Source organism: Nyctibius grandis, chromosome 1, assembly GCF_013368605.1.
Source record: "Nyctibius grandis isolate bNycGra1 chromosome 1, bNycGra1.pri, whole genome shotgun sequence".
Lineage (NCBI taxonomy): Eukaryota > Metazoa > Chordata > Aves > Nyctibiiformes > Nyctibiidae > Nyctibius > Nyctibius grandis.
Genome location: NC_090658.1, coordinates 102208135 through 102227216, shown reverse-complemented (window position 1 = coordinate 102227216; position 19082 = coordinate 102208135). Strand labels below are relative to the sequence as shown.

Sequence of the window (19082 nt, the reverse complement as noted above, 5' to 3'; positions counted from 1 at the left end):
TGTTTCTGTTCTGAGAGGCTAGTATCTTTCTTCATTTTGGTGCTCCCGGTTTCATAGTTTTATAGTAACTTGCTTTCAGTCAAATATACCTTCAAGATGTCCTCGTAGTCCATTCCTAGGCAACCTTATGCTATCTTTCCACACTCAAGTTTTCTGCATAGCATCTGCTTGTGAATCTACTTACCATCCCACTGCACCTTGTACTGCCTATCACAGATGGGCCTTAGTTGCTAGACTGGTATATAGCGAGCATGCTGCAAGACTTTGTAATTTGTCTATTTGTCACATTGCCTCTCTCAGAATAGGACTCAAGGTGTCCGGGTGAACTGTGTCCAGTGGACAGATGCTCCATTGTACAGGATCCAGACCTCTCACCTGTTGTCAGCATAATGACTTGAGGATGCCTCTTGAATGGGTAGTAACAATACAACTGGCCTTTTTGTTAATTTCCTCCACTAGATTACAGTTAATACTTCTGAGGAAAGTGCATGGATTTAATCTCACAAATTCTCAGTAAGTCTAAAAGTAAGTTTTAGTGTCTGGAATATCAATTACAACGAATTGCAGAGCCACGAAGATGATTAGGGGAGTGGAACATCTCCCTTATGAGGAGAGGCTGAGGGAGCTGGGTCTCTTTAGCTTGGAGAAGAGGAGACTGAGGGGTGACCTCATTAATGTTTATAAATATGGAAAGGGCAAGTGTCATGAGGATGGAGCCAGGCTCTTCTCAGTAATGTCCATTGACAGGACAAGGGGCAATGGGTGCAAGCTGGAACACAGAAGGTTCCACATAAATATGAGGAAAAACTTCTTTACAGTGAGGGTAACCGAACACTGGACCAGGCTGCCCAGAGAGGTTGTGGAGTCTCCTTCTCTGGAGACATTCAAAACCCGCCTGGACGCGTTCCTGTGTGATATGGTCTAGGTAATCCTGCTCCAGCAGGGGGATTGGACTAGATGATCTTTCAAGGTCCCTTCCAATCCCTAACATTCTGTGATTCTGTGAATTTATGAAATGCTTGAATGATCAGAATCAAGCTTTTGATGAGCTGTTATTCAACCTATGTATATATTCTCATGCAAACACATTACATCATTAACAAATTGCTCCCATCCTAAGCATCTTAATGGCTGTTATGATATCAAGGCTAGGCAGTGTCTGTAGTAATATATTACATAATGTCAGAAATGTGAAGTTCCCGGCATCTATACTTAAAAGCTGACAGAAATAAAGATAGTTTGAAGGGTAGCAATTACCCTGGAAGATAAATAGTAATGAAACTTGCTAAACAGAATAGGTGATATAATTTATATCACTAAAACTTACAAACACTATCATGTACCAAAGACAAAATAATAATTTCATATGGATTTTTTGGTGCTTGTATTTTTTTCAGTAGGTAAGAAAGAATGTTCTCCATTAGTAGTTAAAGATGTAATCCCTATACTGATTTCTTCATATTTAAAAATCAATCACAAATAATAATTCATTTTGTACATAGACATTTTTGCTAAGTATGCATCATTTGGAAGTCAGTCTTCTCTTAGCAAATTTTTCCACAGCGAGACTTACATATGGAGGAACTGTGCCACAGTGGTCAAACATATTAAAATATGCTGCTGCTTAAAGGTCATAGCAGGTGAAGTGTACAATGAGGCATCTGAAAGTCTCATGTCAGATTCAGTTTCACTTTGTCAGTGTAGTTAATTCTTTACTGCTTATGAAGGAAGCATGGACAATGACTACTGTAAAAGCAAAATGTTAGCTGCAGCATGATTGAAATGCTGCATTGCTTATCATTGGAAGGTATATCATTGAAAGGAAGATTGCTATGATAAAAAGCCTTGGAGCAGAGAGAGAGAACAAGGATGAAAAAGGTGATTTTTTTTTTTTATAGTATCACTCAGAGAATGAATTAAATCCATGGCTTTACATTACAAACAGAGTATTAAAAAATAACACCCACATTTCAGCAGCAGGTGTCAGAATGCTTTAGAAAGGAGGCATTATCCTGATTTATAGACATCAAATAAAATACTATTTAATATACTTAATTCTGAAACTTCCAAGATGCAAATATTTTATTCCCATTTTGCTAAAAAAGTGGTTTTATTCCCAATAAATATATCTTAACAAATGTCCGAAAGCAACATATTTTGCCACAATACAGCAGGACTAACTACAGGAAGTACTAGAATGGCTTCTAATTTGCTTGTAAATTATCTGTAGATCCCTGAGGACTGATTATATGCATGGAAAAAATCTGACTTGACGGGTACATGGAAATGTGCACCCATATCTGAGAACAGAATGCTTTACTGCAGTAGAGATGATCAGTATAAAATTTCATTTTTGCAAAATTGCATCTATAGATAAACTTTTAAGGTGAAGAATAAGACAATTTAAGCTTTTCAGTTCGCTTTTATGGTAGGTGTATGCAAAACTAACATGTCATGTCAAATGCTGAGGTACTTGACTGTTGTTTTCTTGGCAACAAACTTTTTTTTTCCCACGTAAGATAAGGAAATAAGAAGCTCAGCTAAACTTGCACAAGACAGCTCCTATATTACGTATGCTTACTCCAGAGAAACTCTGCTAAAACAAATGAGGTGAATGGATGCCTTTGCCAATCCTATAAGCTAAATTTGTAGGACCTGTGCTGTGTAACTACTACACTGCTCACTAGGGCGCTCAGCACTGTGTGGTGCATTGTAAGCACAACAGGCATTTAAGTAAATATTTCTGTTCTGTATCTGATTAATGACTGACTTACTTTTCTAAGCTGAGTACTAGTATCTGATGAAGCTATACATTTCTAAATGATACCAAGAGAAACTCTACATCCCTTTAGACCAAAGTTCCTGCAAGTACTATTGCTGATGTGTGCTTTTCTTTCCCTCTACTATGCATTAATACCTTTCAGGTTCCTCCTGCTATCTTCGTTTGACCAGCTCTGTAATTCTCACACATCCTATTCAACTGTTACGAACAAAGCTTTCTAAGTTATTCTTGCAGCTCAATTCCCACCATTGAAGCAAAAGTGCTTGTACACATCCCAGTCTACATTTTGATGGCATTACATTTCGGTAGTTTCTTCAAGCAGCTTGTCACCTCAAAACTTTCAGCAAGCCCATTTTGCTATTCAGTATGTCAAGGAAACTTGCAGTGGAAAAGTAAAACGGTCAACATGAAAAACCTGAGCTCAAACTCCAAGATGGGAGCACAGAGGCTGTGGAAGCAGGGATGGGCTACCCAGCAGGAACGCAAGGCCAACACCCAAGTGGAACAGGGATGGAGTTAGGAGTCAAAACTCATCAGAGGTTGAAACTGGCAAGGGATGTGAAGGGAAACAAGAAGGGCTTCCAACAAGAAGGCTGAGGAAAATGTAAGGCCACTCCTCAAAGGAGTGGGCATCTAATGACAAAGGACATGGAAAAAGCCAAAATACTCAAAGCCTTGTTTGGCTCATTTTTTACTTGGTAAAGCCGGATCAAGCCTCCCAAGTCCCTGAGCCTGGCAGCAGAGCTTGGGGAAGTGAAACATCATCTATGGCAGAGGAAGAATTTGGTAGCACATCAGCCAATCAGACATACGCATGGGCAGGGCACCGGCCAGGATGCATCCCCAAGTACTGAGGCAGATGGCCAATATCACCGTGACACTGCTCACTGTCAATAAGCTCTGAAAAGTCATGGCAATCACAGGAAGTTCCTGATGACTGAAGGAAGGCAAAACTTCATGTCCTCCTCCAACAAAGGCAAGAAGGATGATGCAGGGACCTATAGACCAGTCAGCCTCATCTCACTTGGGAACTATCATGGAGCAAAGCCTCCTTGATATAATATCCAAGCACATAAAGGACAAGATGATGACAAGGTCAAATTGTGCGTGACCAGCCTGATAGCTTTCTGTGAGGAGATGAGTGGCTCAGTGTCAAGCTGAGAGCAGTGAATGTTGTTTGCCTCGAGTTTGACAAGACCCCTGACAGTCTTTCATAGTAACCATATGGCCAAATTGGCAAAAAGTGGTTTGGATGGATGGGTCAGCCTGTGATACTAACTAGCTACATCAGTTTGCTTTTCTTCTCTCAAATCTTTTTTGCAACTAAATATATCAAACAAGATTTTTCATAGAACTCTGTCACTTATCACCATAAATCTACTGTCCTGACCACAAGCCATAATTTTGTCTCAGTATTTGTTTTGTTTTGGTGGTGTTAGAAGCCAGGCTTACTGTTAGTGAGCAGTGAGGGCTGGGAGCTGGGAGCCGGGGCCCAGGAGTGATACAACATGGCTGGCAGAGCAGAGGCCTCTCCAGCCAAGGCCCTGCCTGGAGTGAGGTGAGCAGGACAGACCCGGGGAGAGCAGCCAGGTCAGCTTCAGAGGCCAGATCACCAGGCAGGTTCACAGTCATGAGGCAGGTGTTAAGGTCAAGCCTGCAAGTCAATCTGTGGTTCAGAGTCCAGGTCCAGATCAACATGGCCAGGCAAGGCATGGATGTGATGCTGCTGCAGTGTAGTTCAGCAAGGGATCAAGGGCAGGAGCCTTTATTTAAAAGCTGCTCCTGAACCAATGCAGGAGGAAGCTCCTGCTGGGACTTCTCAGCAAAGCTGTCTTCAAGAGCAGACACCAGTCCTCGTCCCTAGGCTGGCCCTGAGACCAAGCAGACAAACCCTCAGAAAGCTGTGGGAGGATGTGCTCAGGGCCCTGGCACTTACAGCGCAACTCTAACAGTTCATTAGCAATAAACACCTGTCTGAAAGCTTTAAACTCCACAGTCAGAAATTTTCAGTGGTTTCATTCCTTCATAGAGCGAGAGTGAGCAGCTCCACCAGCTGCTTTGTTCGTTTTGGAAAACAATGACAAATACGGCTGTATGGAAATCTTCATCTTGAGATGCAGTTTGCTTAAGGTTGTAGTTCAAAAATTACTGATATTGCATGGGCATTTTTTTTCTTTTTTCTGTGTAAATATTTGAAAAAAATGGAAAAAAAAATAATTTCACCTTACCTAAATGGAAATGTATTTTTGTGTTGAATTATCACTTTTTATTTAATCTCTGAAGAGCTAAGTTTTCATAACTTATAAACTAATGGCAAAAAAAAAAAGTATAGTTCAACTTCCATTTTTAGTGCAGTAACAAGTGCAGCACGTTAATATAAGTATCGATTATTAACACAACTCGAATAGAGCAGTTAGAACAATGTACTCATGAAAGTTGTTATTTTGCCAGACCTTCAGCCGGTAGTAATCCTTGCTGTCCCTGAGAGGAGAGAATGAGGCAATCATTATTCTGAGCAATACTGGAATAAAAGATTGCAATTTTGTAAGTGAAGTCTACAGTTCTGTTTGGTTTCGTTGCAGTGGAGTTGTAATCTCTACTGTTAGCTAATTAGAGACCTAATTAGGTAAGAAGTAACATCCAAGAGCATATGGCTAAATCCCTAAAGAGATCTCTGGTTTTCCAAAGCCTAAAATAGCTATTAGTAGCAAAGTCAAAACAGTAGACCTCAGTCTTTCAGTACAACACATATTAAGAGATGAGTGCCTAAGAATAAGTCATGTGAGCCAGCAAATTGTAGTGGGAGCAGCTATGAAACCTCAGTACTATGAAATCAATTGGACCAGAAAGCTGAACCTGATTCTTCTGCATCTGAGGATATGGATATTATAGCCAGGATATGGATAATTTCTGTTTCTTCTGTCCAATGAATATTTTAGTAAACAAAATTTCCTACAAGAAATTAGATGATAGAGGGATAAAAGAAAACCTTACATATCCAGTCGCTCAGTGGTTATTATATTCTTTGATTATATGACAGATATGGGTTCAAGTATTTTCATAATGATAGTGAAAGTGAATGCTTAATTACTAGGCAATTAGGAAAATGTGATACTAACAAAATCTACAAATGTTTAATCCATGCCTGGCTTTGATATTAAGCTTATTCTAGGTACTGAAATGCTCTGAAGATGCTTTCAAGATGAAACCTGCAAGAATGTTTGCAAGAAGAAACACCCAGTCTGACATTCCCTCACTGGGACCATTTCTGCACTGGAAGCCTTCAATTGTCTGAAGACTAGGGCACTGAGCGGGACTGTGAGTACCTCAGTGCAGCTTGATAAAGCAATTGCTAAAGAATTAAGGATCTAAAACTTTGTTAACCTAGTTTCAAATTGAGATTTTCACTTACTCATATCTTGGACTGGTTTAGTCTGACAACAGTGCAAGCATGCTTTGAGGAAGACCGGAGTATAAGCAAGCTGGTATTCTGTAGAGTGTTTATAAGAGTAATTAAGTCAGGGAAATAGATACTATAAAATTGGAGGGATTAATTATGGCATTAAGACACTTATACTTAACCATCTACACGTATTATTTATAGGCATGAAAATACCCATTGCGGTCAACTATGATGTAAGACAGGTTTCAGTTGCTTAAATGTGCTTGTCACTTGCCATTGAGAAGCTTTAGCATATCCAGGCCATCCACATGGGCCTGGATGGTGTAACAGCAAACATAGGACCTGCTCCAGTTGGCAGCTGGAAGCTCTGGGGGATATATGGCAGCATGCAACCAGGTCCTATTTTCAGGCAACTGAATAGAAACGCTATGCAACACAGTCAACAGACCTAGAAAGAGATTCACCTTATCCTGAAGTAGCTTCCTCCTCATTTTCCTAAATGTAGGTACCTGTTGTTATTTTTTCACAACCTCTATTCCCTGACCTTCATGTGCCAAAGCACAGGTGTCTAACAGGCCCTGTGCCATACCTATGAATCCTGTCCGGAAGCTTTTGGATACAAGTTTGAATGCCAGGGCATCTCAAACAGCACTAAGCATCTACATTTAGAAAAGTCTTTTATTAGCTAAATAGCTTCACTGAGTCTATTGACTAGATCTTCATTAACCATAATGGGAACTTATATATTGAACTCACACGTAGACACTTAAATTCAGGTGCCTTGCCTTTAAAACCAGTTCCTACCCTTGACACAGTTTCTAACTCTGAACACCTTCACAAAGTAAGGTGACTAGCATATTTTCAGCAAATCATTTGCTGAATATTTTCAGCAAATCATTCATGCTCATAGAGGAAGCCTGAAAATAATTCCAGAGCCATCCTGCTAAGCGCTAGTTAGCTGGCTGTGTCTTGTTCTTATTCAGTTGGGTAACTGGAGGGAATGGTAACTGCATGACTGACTTTTTATTGGGACATCACGTCACTCATGGCTGACCTGCTGTGGATGACATTACTGTTGTACTGCATATCAATTCCTTCATTTTGTCATGCATGACTTCCACCTTAGTTTATATATGATTAATCCATGGCATGTATTTAAGTAGGCAACTCACTTTATTTTACTTGACATTTTAAATCATACAGATAAATATTACAAATGCATGTTTTCTTGTGCCTACCATGAATGTTAAGTTTACTGGACTGTTACTGATACATCTGAAAGCTTACATTGTTTTTTAAGTAAAACTTTAACTGCAGCTTTTATCCTTATAGGACATGACCGCTATAGCTACTATTTAAAGATTTTCTCATGCTGCCACAAGGTTTCAAAAAATGATAGTGGAAAGAGAAAGCTTGATGGGACCAGTGTTGCTCAAATGACCAAGAGAACACAATTGTCACTGGGACTCAAAACAACAAGATAATAAGTACCTGCAGTTGTCCTTTAAATGGTTACACACAGAAACACAAGTTTCCAAAAAATAACTATGAAAGAGTTTGTGCATTAAGACAGCAAGTCTAACTGCATTGTCAGATAAATCCAATATATGTATGCATGCATGTATGCATGCTCGAGTGTACCTAAGGTGTCTGGTCACGTAAAAGTCTTGAACTAAATCATACTGTGAATTAATTTGTCTTACAATAGCAGTCAAAATATGTCAAGTAACATTCTAGACTATGTAGAAAGAAAAAGATCTCCATAGTAAAAATTATTCCAAAAGTCAGTTTCTTCCATTTTTCATTCATTCATCATGACTATGAAGATGGATTAAGTAGTTACAGAATTGTTACTTTTCTTTTCTGTCAGGTTATCAGGTATTTTCAAAATTTTGATGTATTTTTGTATCAGAATAATGGAATTTGACATCATAATAATATCTATAAAATTGACTTGAGCTGATAAACATGGCCAAAGAAAGTTGTTTGTCATTTGTTCGTCAAGGAAATGGCTTTATTGCTTGACAAGTATCTCATTAAATTGGGGATAGAACAATGAAAAGCTCTTTACATTTGCTTTCCTTTCTTCAGGAGCTGTAGGTTGACAAGCAGTATTTTTATCTATGGAATTCAGAGACAAATATATAGTCAAAGGAATCTATTTATTAACTTATTTCTTTGTGAAAAGGGCAGTAGCATTCCATTATGATGCCTTGAAGTCAAGAAAAATTATTTTAATAGATTTTATGAAAGTATGTGGCACAAACTAATCCTGCTAAAGAAGAAAACTGTGGAATATTTTAAAATTTACAGAAATATTGTGATGAAAACTGTGCTGCTTTTAGCCACTGGCAATTCTTCTCCAATACTGCCATCTATAGAATCTTTCATATATTACAGTGCTGTCCTCTTAAATGAGAGTATTATCAGGTCTGTGAAATCTCACAAATAACTAATCTGAAATTGTACATCTTCTTCATCGCTCTGCAAAATCGAGTAAATTATCTAGAACGTAAATTTCATATGCTTAGTATCTAGAAGAATTCTAGCTTATGTGGAAATATATCTCAATGCTTAACAGAATGTCAGAGGAACTTACATTGACTCCAAATTTATTTTTGCTCAAGTTTTCCACTGCCTTAAGTGATACTGTTTATGTCAAGAGGAGATGCTTGATTTAAAAAAAAATGACAAAAAATTTAAAAAAAATGACAAGAAAAAAAGGATACACCACAAATGTTTGCAAGCTAGAAGATTACTTCAGGGAGATGTCATATGTAGTTGCTGGGTTAAACTTTTCTCTAAACTTTCATTACTGGCCACTGCTAGAGACAGGATTACTAGCCTCACACAGTGAACACACACTGTTCTTATAAGAGGAATAAGCTCCTGAGATACAATTTAGTAGAGATTAGAATATAACTGCAGACAGTCATTATGGATAACATGTCTGTATTTTTAATGTTCATAGCTCTTAATAATTACTAGTTATGAAAAAGATATTGTGTTCACATATATAATAATGGTGTCCTATGAATCAAACTATCATGTGCAGCAAAAGGATTTTAGACTGTTGCTTCTTCCCCAGGAAGAGTTATCCTTGACACTCGATCTTGGCCACTTCTCACGGTAGTAATCACACTGAAGCCAATAGGTCTACTATATACTTGCAGGAGAGCTGAAACAACTAGGTCTTCAGAGATCTCTCCCTCTTCAGAAACCCTTTGAGATATCTAATTAAGAAGGTACTCATTGGGCCAAATGGAATAAGCTGGAATTTGGTGTTCAAAGCCATGCAGTAGACTCCCCAGACAAAGTGCTGGGAGCTGGAACCTCCTGTTGGTTTTGAACATTGTGTGTTAATGTAATAAGTAGACTAAATTATTATTATTAATAATTATTATTAATAATCATAATTCTAGGCTGAAGCTTCACTTCTTAATGAGAAGACAATTTAGACTTGTCTGGTACTTCAGTTGCAAACTTTAAGTCAAATGAACAAAAGATTTTTTTAACATCATATTTTGGTGTCCTGGAAAAAAAAGGTTACTTTTAAAAAAAACCTAGATAAATTACTTCCCCTGTATTCCTAATCCTTGTGGTTAAGAGAGTGCTAACTAAGAATTAACACTGTGCCAGATCTTGGCAATGTTTGGTTGCCATTTATGCACTTCAGGATTTGGCCTGGTTTGGCTGTGTTACTGTTACAGTTGTGACCTTTTCAAACCAGTGGAACAGAATTATCTGTTGCTTCGTGTGTCACAGTCTTAGAAGTGATCTGAGTACGATGGCAATGTTAGCACTAAGTAAAAAAAGACACCTGCATAAATTTTCCATTTCCTTCCAATTTCATTACAACCACTTTTATTTCTGGTAGTATAAATTAATATTGTTGTTTGTTTACATCAGTGTTAATGTTTAGAAACCCAACACATTTGAAGAACCATCCTGTCTTAGGAGTGTTAATGGGTTTGGACAACACAGTACACCCAAGAAGCAGAGCTTTAAATTATTCTAGAATTAATGTATTACTCTGCCTTGCCTGACAAGGCTTTGTTCCTTAGACCCATTCAGACCTAATTTCCAACCCTCTCCTCTCTTCCTAGTGCTTCTTATGGAGGCTTGCCTTTCCAAAGTAGGTCTTAAATTTCATAGGCATCTTCCTACTGCTCTTCAGTCACCACTGTGCTGCCTACCTGCTAAACCTCTTGATCTTTCTTCTAGAAAAGCAAGACATGGCACTTGCTTTAGTAGGTTGAAATATGCAATGAAATATTTGCTCTCAGAGTGTCAAAACACCTGTGTACTGCTTGCTGAATATTAATTAATCATGTACAACCTATAGGAAATGCAGGGTAATTGAAACTGCTACCGTCTCTTCATCAAGTGGGTTGATTTCTTCTAATTTCCTCTAAAATATATGATTTAATACACATCTTACTGCAAACTCCTGAGAATATTGCTCAATATTTAAACTTTGGCAATGAGCATCGTGAGAGTGAACCAAGTAAGAACTGTGAATTTGAGGCCATATGAGACATTCAAACTATGTTATTTAACTGTTCTTGCTCTCCCTGGGTTTACACTTGTTCTAACTTAGTTTTCCAACTACTGAACACTTGTTAATGCAGCTCCAACTTTTAAAGCTTAACCATAATGTTCCATATCTCTGTGCTGACAGTCATTGCATCCTTGGTGGTTTGGGTTGCTGCTCTGAGCAGGATACATCACATTACTCTTTAAGACAGTCATCCTCATCTGCACATACGCTTTCATCTCTCATGTACGTAGTTCATAAAGAACCACAAATATTTTTAGTGTTTGCTAGGCAAGTTAGTGCTTCATTATTGTCAGTTTATGTTTAAGTACCCTTAACATTTGTGTTCAGAGTACTCTTCCTTATTATTGTCGTTCTACCCCTACTGCCCCATTTACTCACTTCACCTGACTTGTTCTTGTGCAATCCATACTGTTGTACTGTATTTACCAGGTGCTATTATTTGGTAAAGCTCTCTTTGTTCTTACTCTTTGTTATTCTCCTTTGCTTTTTTGCCTCATAAATCTTTTCTGTCTTTTTCTCACACTTCTTTCCTTCTTTCTTGCACATTCATTAGTCTCCATCATTTAATTTCCCTTTGTTCTCTCCTGGTCCCTTGGGCTGTTCATTGCTCTCTGTCTCTTTTTCTTTTGGCTCCAATAACCACCATCAATCCAGAGATGAGATATTCAATCTTGATAAGCAGCTGCTTTTTAGCAGTTTGCCATCCACTAGAAGTGCAAACTGCACTTTGAAAAATCTCATGATAATTCATTATTCTTCCAGAGTAAGGTGAAAAGCAGGGCAAAGAGTTTGGTCAGGACCCATAGTTCCTATTCATAAAAAGAGAGCTTTTAAATAAAACAGAGAGAAACCCTCTAATGTGTTTACCAGGTGGTGGAATTACTAAAAGGATGACAATCTACAAGAAATACAATTTTGGGTTGCTCAGATATAAGCTATTTGTACTGGTAATAGTGGCCATCACAAGAAGATCCAAATCTATTCTGAAGCTAGAACACAGGAGTGTTTACTTGATTAATTACTTGCTTTATGTATAGCACATGTCCTGGTGCACAGTGTCCTGAATCCAGATGGCATTACTTTTGAAAACATCACTTGAAATGAGAATTCAAAGTTGAAAAGTTCATATAAAGAGCCCTGAAAACCTGTTGCAGCAGAGGCAATAGAGCAAGCACATTCTTACATGGAATAAAGAATTTAACAATGACTTTCCAGAAACTATATTCTCTTTGATTTGAGCCTACCAATTGCAAGTGCTTTCTGTAATGGGATTTTAAAACTGTATCTGTCTATAGTGGGAGGACTGCAAATCAGGTCAAATGCAGTTCAGCTTGTCAGTTTTATGCTTGAAACTCGCTCTGTAGGCACAACAAGGGAGGCTGGACCTTGGCAGGCAGTTTGAAAAAGGAGCTATTTAATAGTAACTGGAGTTCTCCAGAAGATGTACAGAGAGCTTCTGGAAGGAAAAACATAAGCTTGTACAATATTAACTTAAATTGAAGAGCTGTGGAATAGAGGATGCAGACTGTACTACATCTCCTTGCACACAGAGGCGCTTCAGAGACTTACAGAAAAAGTCCCTGAGCTTGTAGCACCTGCATATCCACATTGTTGAATATTCATTTGTGCAATCTCTCAGAGAAGAAAACAGACAGATTCCTATACATGAGGGTAAGAAATGCAAAACCAGCAAATTCAGGACATATTTTGAGGGTGACATGTTGGAAGAAAGCCAGGGAGAATAGACACCTGACGATTATTATAGTGATGTTTGCACATTTTATCATCATTCTTCATGCATCCATACCCAATGGCCAGTGAAGCCAACAGGAACCTCTCCATTAGTGTCAGCAGAAATTGGATAAGGACTCAGATGCTTCCTACTTCTGAAGTGTACTCAGAAGTGTACTGCTGAGCTCTTAAGTCTGTTTCTCAACATACTTCATTATGGTGAGTTTGGGAATTGAACTAAGTGCTACAACGATGCTCTGAAATGCTTCCTGTCCCCTTGGTATCTGATAGTTCTGCACTGCCCATGAATTTGGTTGAATGATTTATCTTTATAGATGATCTAGACATAGAGATTGAGTGCACCCTCAGCAAATTTGCAGATGACACCAAGCTGAGTGGGAGTGTTGATCTGCTGGAGGGTAGGAAGGCCCTACAGAGGGATCTGTACAGGTTAGATAGATGGGCTGAGACCAACGGCATGAGGTTCAACAAGAACAAGTGCCGGGTCTTACACTTCAGCCACAACAACCCCATGCAACGCTACAGTCTGGGGGAAGAGTGGTTAGAAAGTGGCCCGGTGGAAAGAGACCTAGGGGTGCTGATCGACAGCCGGCTAAACATGAGGCAGCAGTGTGCCCAGGTGGCCAAGAAGGCCAATGGCATCCTGGCCTCTATTAGGAATAGTGTAGCCAGCCGGTCTAGGGAAGTGATCGTCCCTCTGTACTCGGCACTGGTGAGGCCACATCTTGAGTACTGTGTTCAGTTCTGGGCCCCGCACTTCAAGAAAGATGTTGAGGTGTTGGAGCAAGTCCAGAGGAGGGCAACCAAGCTGGTGAAGGGTCTGGAGGGTCTGACCTACGAGGAATGGCTAAGGGAGCTAGGGTTGTTTAGCCTGGAGAAGAGGAGGCTCAGAGGTGACCTTATTGCAGTCTACAACTACCTGAAGGGAGGCTGTAGTGAAGTGCGAGTCGGCCTCTTCTCCAGGGCAACTAGCGATAGGACAAGAGGACACAGCCTCAAGCTTTGCCAGGGGAGGTTCAGGTTGGGCATTAGCAAGAATTTCTTTTCAGAAAGGGTTATTAGACATTGGAATGGGCTGCCCAGGGAGGTGGTGGAGTCACCATCTCTGGATGTGTTTAAGAAAAGCCTGGACATGGCACTTAGTGCCATGGTCTAGTTGACAGGGTGGTGTCAGGGCAATGGTTGGACTCGATGATCCCTGAGGTCTCTTCCAACCTGGTTGATTCTGTGATTCTGTGATTTGAAAAAATTGAAGGAACAAATGGTGTCAAAATAAGCAGAGTCAAAAAACAATATCTAACAATTCACAGCTTTAAATTACTTGATTTTTCTAACAGAAAGGAGCACCACTTACTTAAATAAAATCTATTTTCTACTTTGTGTCTCTATGTCACATTTAATTGATCTATTACAAAATTCTGTGGTTTTCTGTCTAGGCATTATGGCATAACTGTACGTACAGTGTACTATCCATTTGACATACCTTGTTCACAATAGGTACCGGTTGTTCCAAGAGGACAGTGACATGTGTAGCCATTAGGCAGCGGCACACAGGTACCGCCTTGCTTACACAGATGTGGAGGATCATGCTCTGGTTCACATACCGACACTGTTTCTGTGCAAAATGCACCTTTCCATCCAATGAGGCAGTCACAGCTACAGTGGGTAAATAAGTGAAAGGAAAGAATGCAACATTATTACCAGAAGAAATCAACATGTCAGTAGCAATGTAATCAAGATTTTCAAGTTTGGATACCTATATTTAGTCATCTGATCCAAAATGGTTAACAGAAAAATGTAGTAACAAAGTTTCTCATTTAACTTTTTGATATGTTTATTTTATTGTAAAAGAAAACTGCACTTAATAGGAAACATTTTATGTTGAATCTTGACATTACAATATTAGCATCTGTAAAAAAAAAAAGCAGCTTGTGGCTTTTATTGTGTTTTGTGCTACAAATAACTCAAGAAGGCCTTGGCTTCATAAACTAGGAGTCGTCAAAGTGGACATCTAAAGGGAAAGGAAAGCAGCGAAGAGCAGCCATAAAAATAAAACCAGACGTCAGTATAAGGGAACTGCTAACAATTCCAAATTTTAGCTAGTAACAGGAGTCTGTCAGCAACTGACTTTCACTTAGCCATTATTCATTTGCTAAATTCTTATAATTGGCACATCAGAGGTAGGTTTGGTGAAGCACTTGATGGAAAAGATAGTGGATTTGACCATGAAAGAGGTGACAAACTGAGTGTTGTGTATCTATGACTGCTCCGGCAGGGGGATTGGACTAGATGATCTTTCGAGGTCCCTTCCAATCCCTAACATTCTGTGATTCTGTGATTCTGTAAATCTATGCCATGAGCAAATTTTCTAAACTGACTGAATGATTGGACTTGTTAGTGTCCACTACTCTTTATGCCTTTCTTTCATCCAGGCCAGGAGAACATAACAAAAAAATTCACACCAACCTGTAAATTCAAAATTAGTATGAATTCTATAGAAATTATTAAATACAGAATATACTTGGCATTGATGTTAAAAATGCTCTCCTTAATACAAAGAAAAAGTTTCAAAATAGTTAAAATGAAATATGTTAGACCTATTTGTGTTTTAGAATTTAGTGACACTAAATAAAAAGATTGTTCCCCTGAATAAAAACACTTATTGATTTTTCCCTGTAATTTTTCTCTCTCAAGGCTAAGAATGAAACCTCATATATTTTGATTGATTCTTAGCCCATGTCTTTTTGTATATGTGCAAAACCGTGAATTTTTCTTCAAGCTCACTGAGCTACACTTTCTCCATTAATCAGCCCACTGTTTCTGGGCAAAACATAATGAGGAGTCCGTGAAACTCTGCTGTTTCACCAAACCTTCAGATCAGACAACAACATGTAAATAAAGCACAGCCAACAAGCCCTTCAGAGTGATAAAGAGCTATTTGGAATGAAGGGAAAAAGAGGACAGGACCTTGCAAAAGCAAAAGCACCTCAATTCATCAAAGTCAGCATCAGAATGCTTTCTGTCTCAGCTATAAATGTTATGCTTTGATGCATGAAAGCTACTGAGAAGGGGAAGTAATTTAACTCCCTGAGTGCAAACAGAAATGTCCATTTCCTGGGCTGTGAAGCAGGGTGTTTCGAGCTGTAGCTACTGCTGTTGGGCAGCATACACAAAGGTTCTTCCCCTTTCCCTGCTTGTGTCTGCATATGTCTAAGTTTCTTTTAATTCTTGTCTGTTAGAACCTAAAAAAAGTTAGGTTTTTAAATGAGTTGAAAATTAATTGCACAGAGCTGAACATGTTTGCTCTGGTGGCCTACAGTGGCAAAGGTCTATGACGAATGCAACCTCTTCCACTTAACACTTCTAAGCATGTTGGACAGGGGTAGAGAAGTTTAGATCCAAAATTTCCTAATCTTTAGAGAGATAAGGGAACAGGCAGCATTTCAAATCCCTTCCAACATGTGGCCGGCCATGCTGGTCTAGTTTTCTCTATATTTTCTTGGTTGTGGTTGCTTGTTGTTTATCCAGATGAGGAGAACCCAGTGGCTTCCAATATCACTAGTGCCTTGACTCTTATGGATTTAAAGACCCATTTAGAATCATAGAATATCTCAAGTTGGAAGGGACCCATAAGGACTGTCAAGGCTAACTCCCTGCTCCTTGCAGGACTACCTAAAACTAAATCATATGACTAAGAGCATCATCCAGATGCTCCTTGAATTTCTTTAGATATAAGAGGTGAGATTCATTCCACGATCAAGACACCTAATTTTATGTTACATTAGGTGCCCAAGTGGCCTCCAGTTGCCTTCCTAGAGGTATGTGAGAGAGGCAGCTTGAGACCAGGGAGACAAGATTCTGACAGAGACCACTGAATGCTGAAGTTTATGCAATGGGATCCTTGAGTAGGTGCCTGAGCTCCTAAGTAAGGACAACAAGTTTATGTCACTGTTGATTACGGACCAAACCCTGAAATATGTTATATAAAAATTAAGGCAACATTCACAAAAAACCCCATGAAAATTAATTTCATTTTATAAACTATGCAAGCAATATGTCTATATGTTACTACACAAAATCCTAATCAAACCAGAAGCATTTCTTGAACCTTATAGGGAAATAACCAAAGATCCTAAAGGATTTTTGTGAAGGAATTGGAAAGTTTGCTTATATCCAATGTGGTTTCCTAAACTAAACAAAGAGCATTCTTACATTAAACATAGAAAATATCATGTTTAAAATGTCATGCTCAATGCTAACAAACCTGCAACTTCCTATAGTTATGCAGATGTGGTGTCAAATCAAACAAATAATCTTATAGCAGTAAAGAAGAGATTCAGCTCTGCAAATTCAGACACCTGAATTTAGGTGTCTGCACGTAAGATGGGCATATACTCAATGGAGATCAGACGCTCAATTAATTTACCTAATTAGTTAGCCCAGCTGAGACCAGGCAGATGTTTAATGCCATCTGAAACTCCATAGGGTACCTCATCGGGCCTCCAACTACTATTCCAGGAGGAACTGTCACATTTGTCAACATCATATGTGTATCTCAGATACTGTAGGACATCTCAAATTCATATTGGCCTGTATTGGCCACATCAGGCTACCCAAACTACTGAAGACGTCTGAATATAGTTCTTAAATTTGTATTGTATTGGAACTGAAAGACGCTGAGCAATGGAGGAGATCTTTAAACAAAAGTGGCTTTAAATTCAGGCAGTGGAAGACTACAGCATTAACAAAAAACTATCTTCAGGCTAGAAGGTAAAAATGGAGACTGAAGAAATTAAGATTGGAAGGAAATTAACTATATTTAAACAAAGAGAATGATGGAATGCTGCAAAAGTGTCCTATTAAATAAGCCAAATTGGATGACAATTTTTAGATAGCAAATCAATCCCCAAAAGTAGAAACTTTTATTGATCTAAACCACAACAATTCAATAGAGAAACACCTTTTCCCTTACAAACTATAAAAGTACGGCCTTGCATTAAAGACTGGTTCTGTCCTTGCACTGAAAATTGATTCTAACCGAATCTTATCTAATAATGAAACTACAGCACCTAATTTTATGAGGCATCCCTCTACCATCTAGGGGTATGATTTAACTTCCGAAACTTAAGTGGCTAGTGCTATTTGAAAGCTACAGAGTACTGAGAAATCCACATGAAGCTTGGAGATGTGACAGAAGACTTATGCAAGTCCTAAGCTCTTCTGAAGCAGCAGTTGAAGGCCAACTTGTCTACCCAGGGGTATCTAAGGTGACACTACATGCTTACATTTAGCAAACTGAATCCTGCCCATTACGTCTGAAGTTCTGTTCAGAGTGCACACAAAACATACTTTTCCTCTGACTTCAGCAACAAGCAATAGTCATAACACATCATAGACAATCTTGTTATATGTAGTTTTCTATTTTGTATGATTCTGTGCAATAAATAAAATAATGGAGGATATTATTGTCCCTTGAACATAAAATTCTTGATTTTATTATTAAAATATTTCCTCTTTATTTTGTTAAGACATAGTAGTTGTGCTCTGTTGCTGGCCAGAATGTAAAGTTTAATGCTGTATATTTCAGCTTCTATTTAAATCAAAGCACTATCCCTATAGCAACTGAATCTACAGCTTAACAGCATTGCACAATTTCTGGCAAGGTGGTGAAAGCAAAACATAAAAATAGCTCAAAACAGCAACAAAAAACCTCTGGAGAGATCTCATTTCAGGAGAAAAAATATTTGAACACAAATCCAGTTCCCTCAAGGACTCTGCTCTTCAAAGGAACACAGATGATTTGAAAACAGAAAGAAGTTCCCTCTGAGAAAATGTGAGACGGTATTGACAGCTACTATACATTGACAAAAATGATGTTCATGCTACATCCACACCTCTTTGGCAATGTTTCACCTTCTTGTGAGAGGAAAAAGTGGCCATTACTGGTACTTTACAGCTGACAGTGGCGGCAGCAGCGACAGCGGCGGCAGCGACTTGAGGTTAGTGCGGGGGCGAGGGTGACATCGGGCTGTAACCGGGCGGTTTTCGTACTCTGGGTCCCCCCCAAGCCCCCCCTGAGCAGCAGCCCTGAGCTGCTTCTCCCCCCCCCCCACCCCGGACCCGGAGGTTCCCGGCAATGAATCAGGAGAGGAGGGGGGGTAGCCGGAGGCACCGCGGGCGATTTAAACGCACCACCCCCTGTTGACTGGGTGATAAAAAGCCTCCTGGAGGACAGGGACTAGTCCCTGACCAGAGGGGAGAGGGAGACTCAGCAGTGACTGTGTGAGTCAGCAGTGACTGGGTGTGTCCCAGGGCAGGAGAGGCCGCAGCAGTTTGCAGCTCGTTGGGGAGGGCGCTGACTCCCTCCCAGTGCACAAGGCGAGGAAGGTGCCAAAGAGCTGTGAACCAGGGGTGTCACCAACAGGTATTTCCCTGCTCAGTGAAAGAACAATGGTCTCCACCCGGCGGAAGAAGACCAAAATGGATGTGGGAACCCAGACAGAGCTCCCACGGAAGGAGGCGATGGTGCAGGTCGCAGGCTGCAGGGAATGCTACAGCGTCTCTGTGGTGACAGGGGGCTGTGT

General features: G+C 39.5%; 1 protein-coding gene across 1 annotated transcript in view; it reads right to left on the bottom strand.

The window, feature by feature from the left end:
* EYS (eyes shut homolog) overlaps nucleotides 1–19082 on the bottom strand; it is a 1023158-nt gene that overhangs the window by 11755 nt on the left and 992321 nt on the right. The window contains 1 exon segment of the mRNA XM_068405393.1: nucleotides 13982–14154. Coding sequence (XP_068261494.1) covers nucleotides 13982–14154 — 173 coding nt within the window.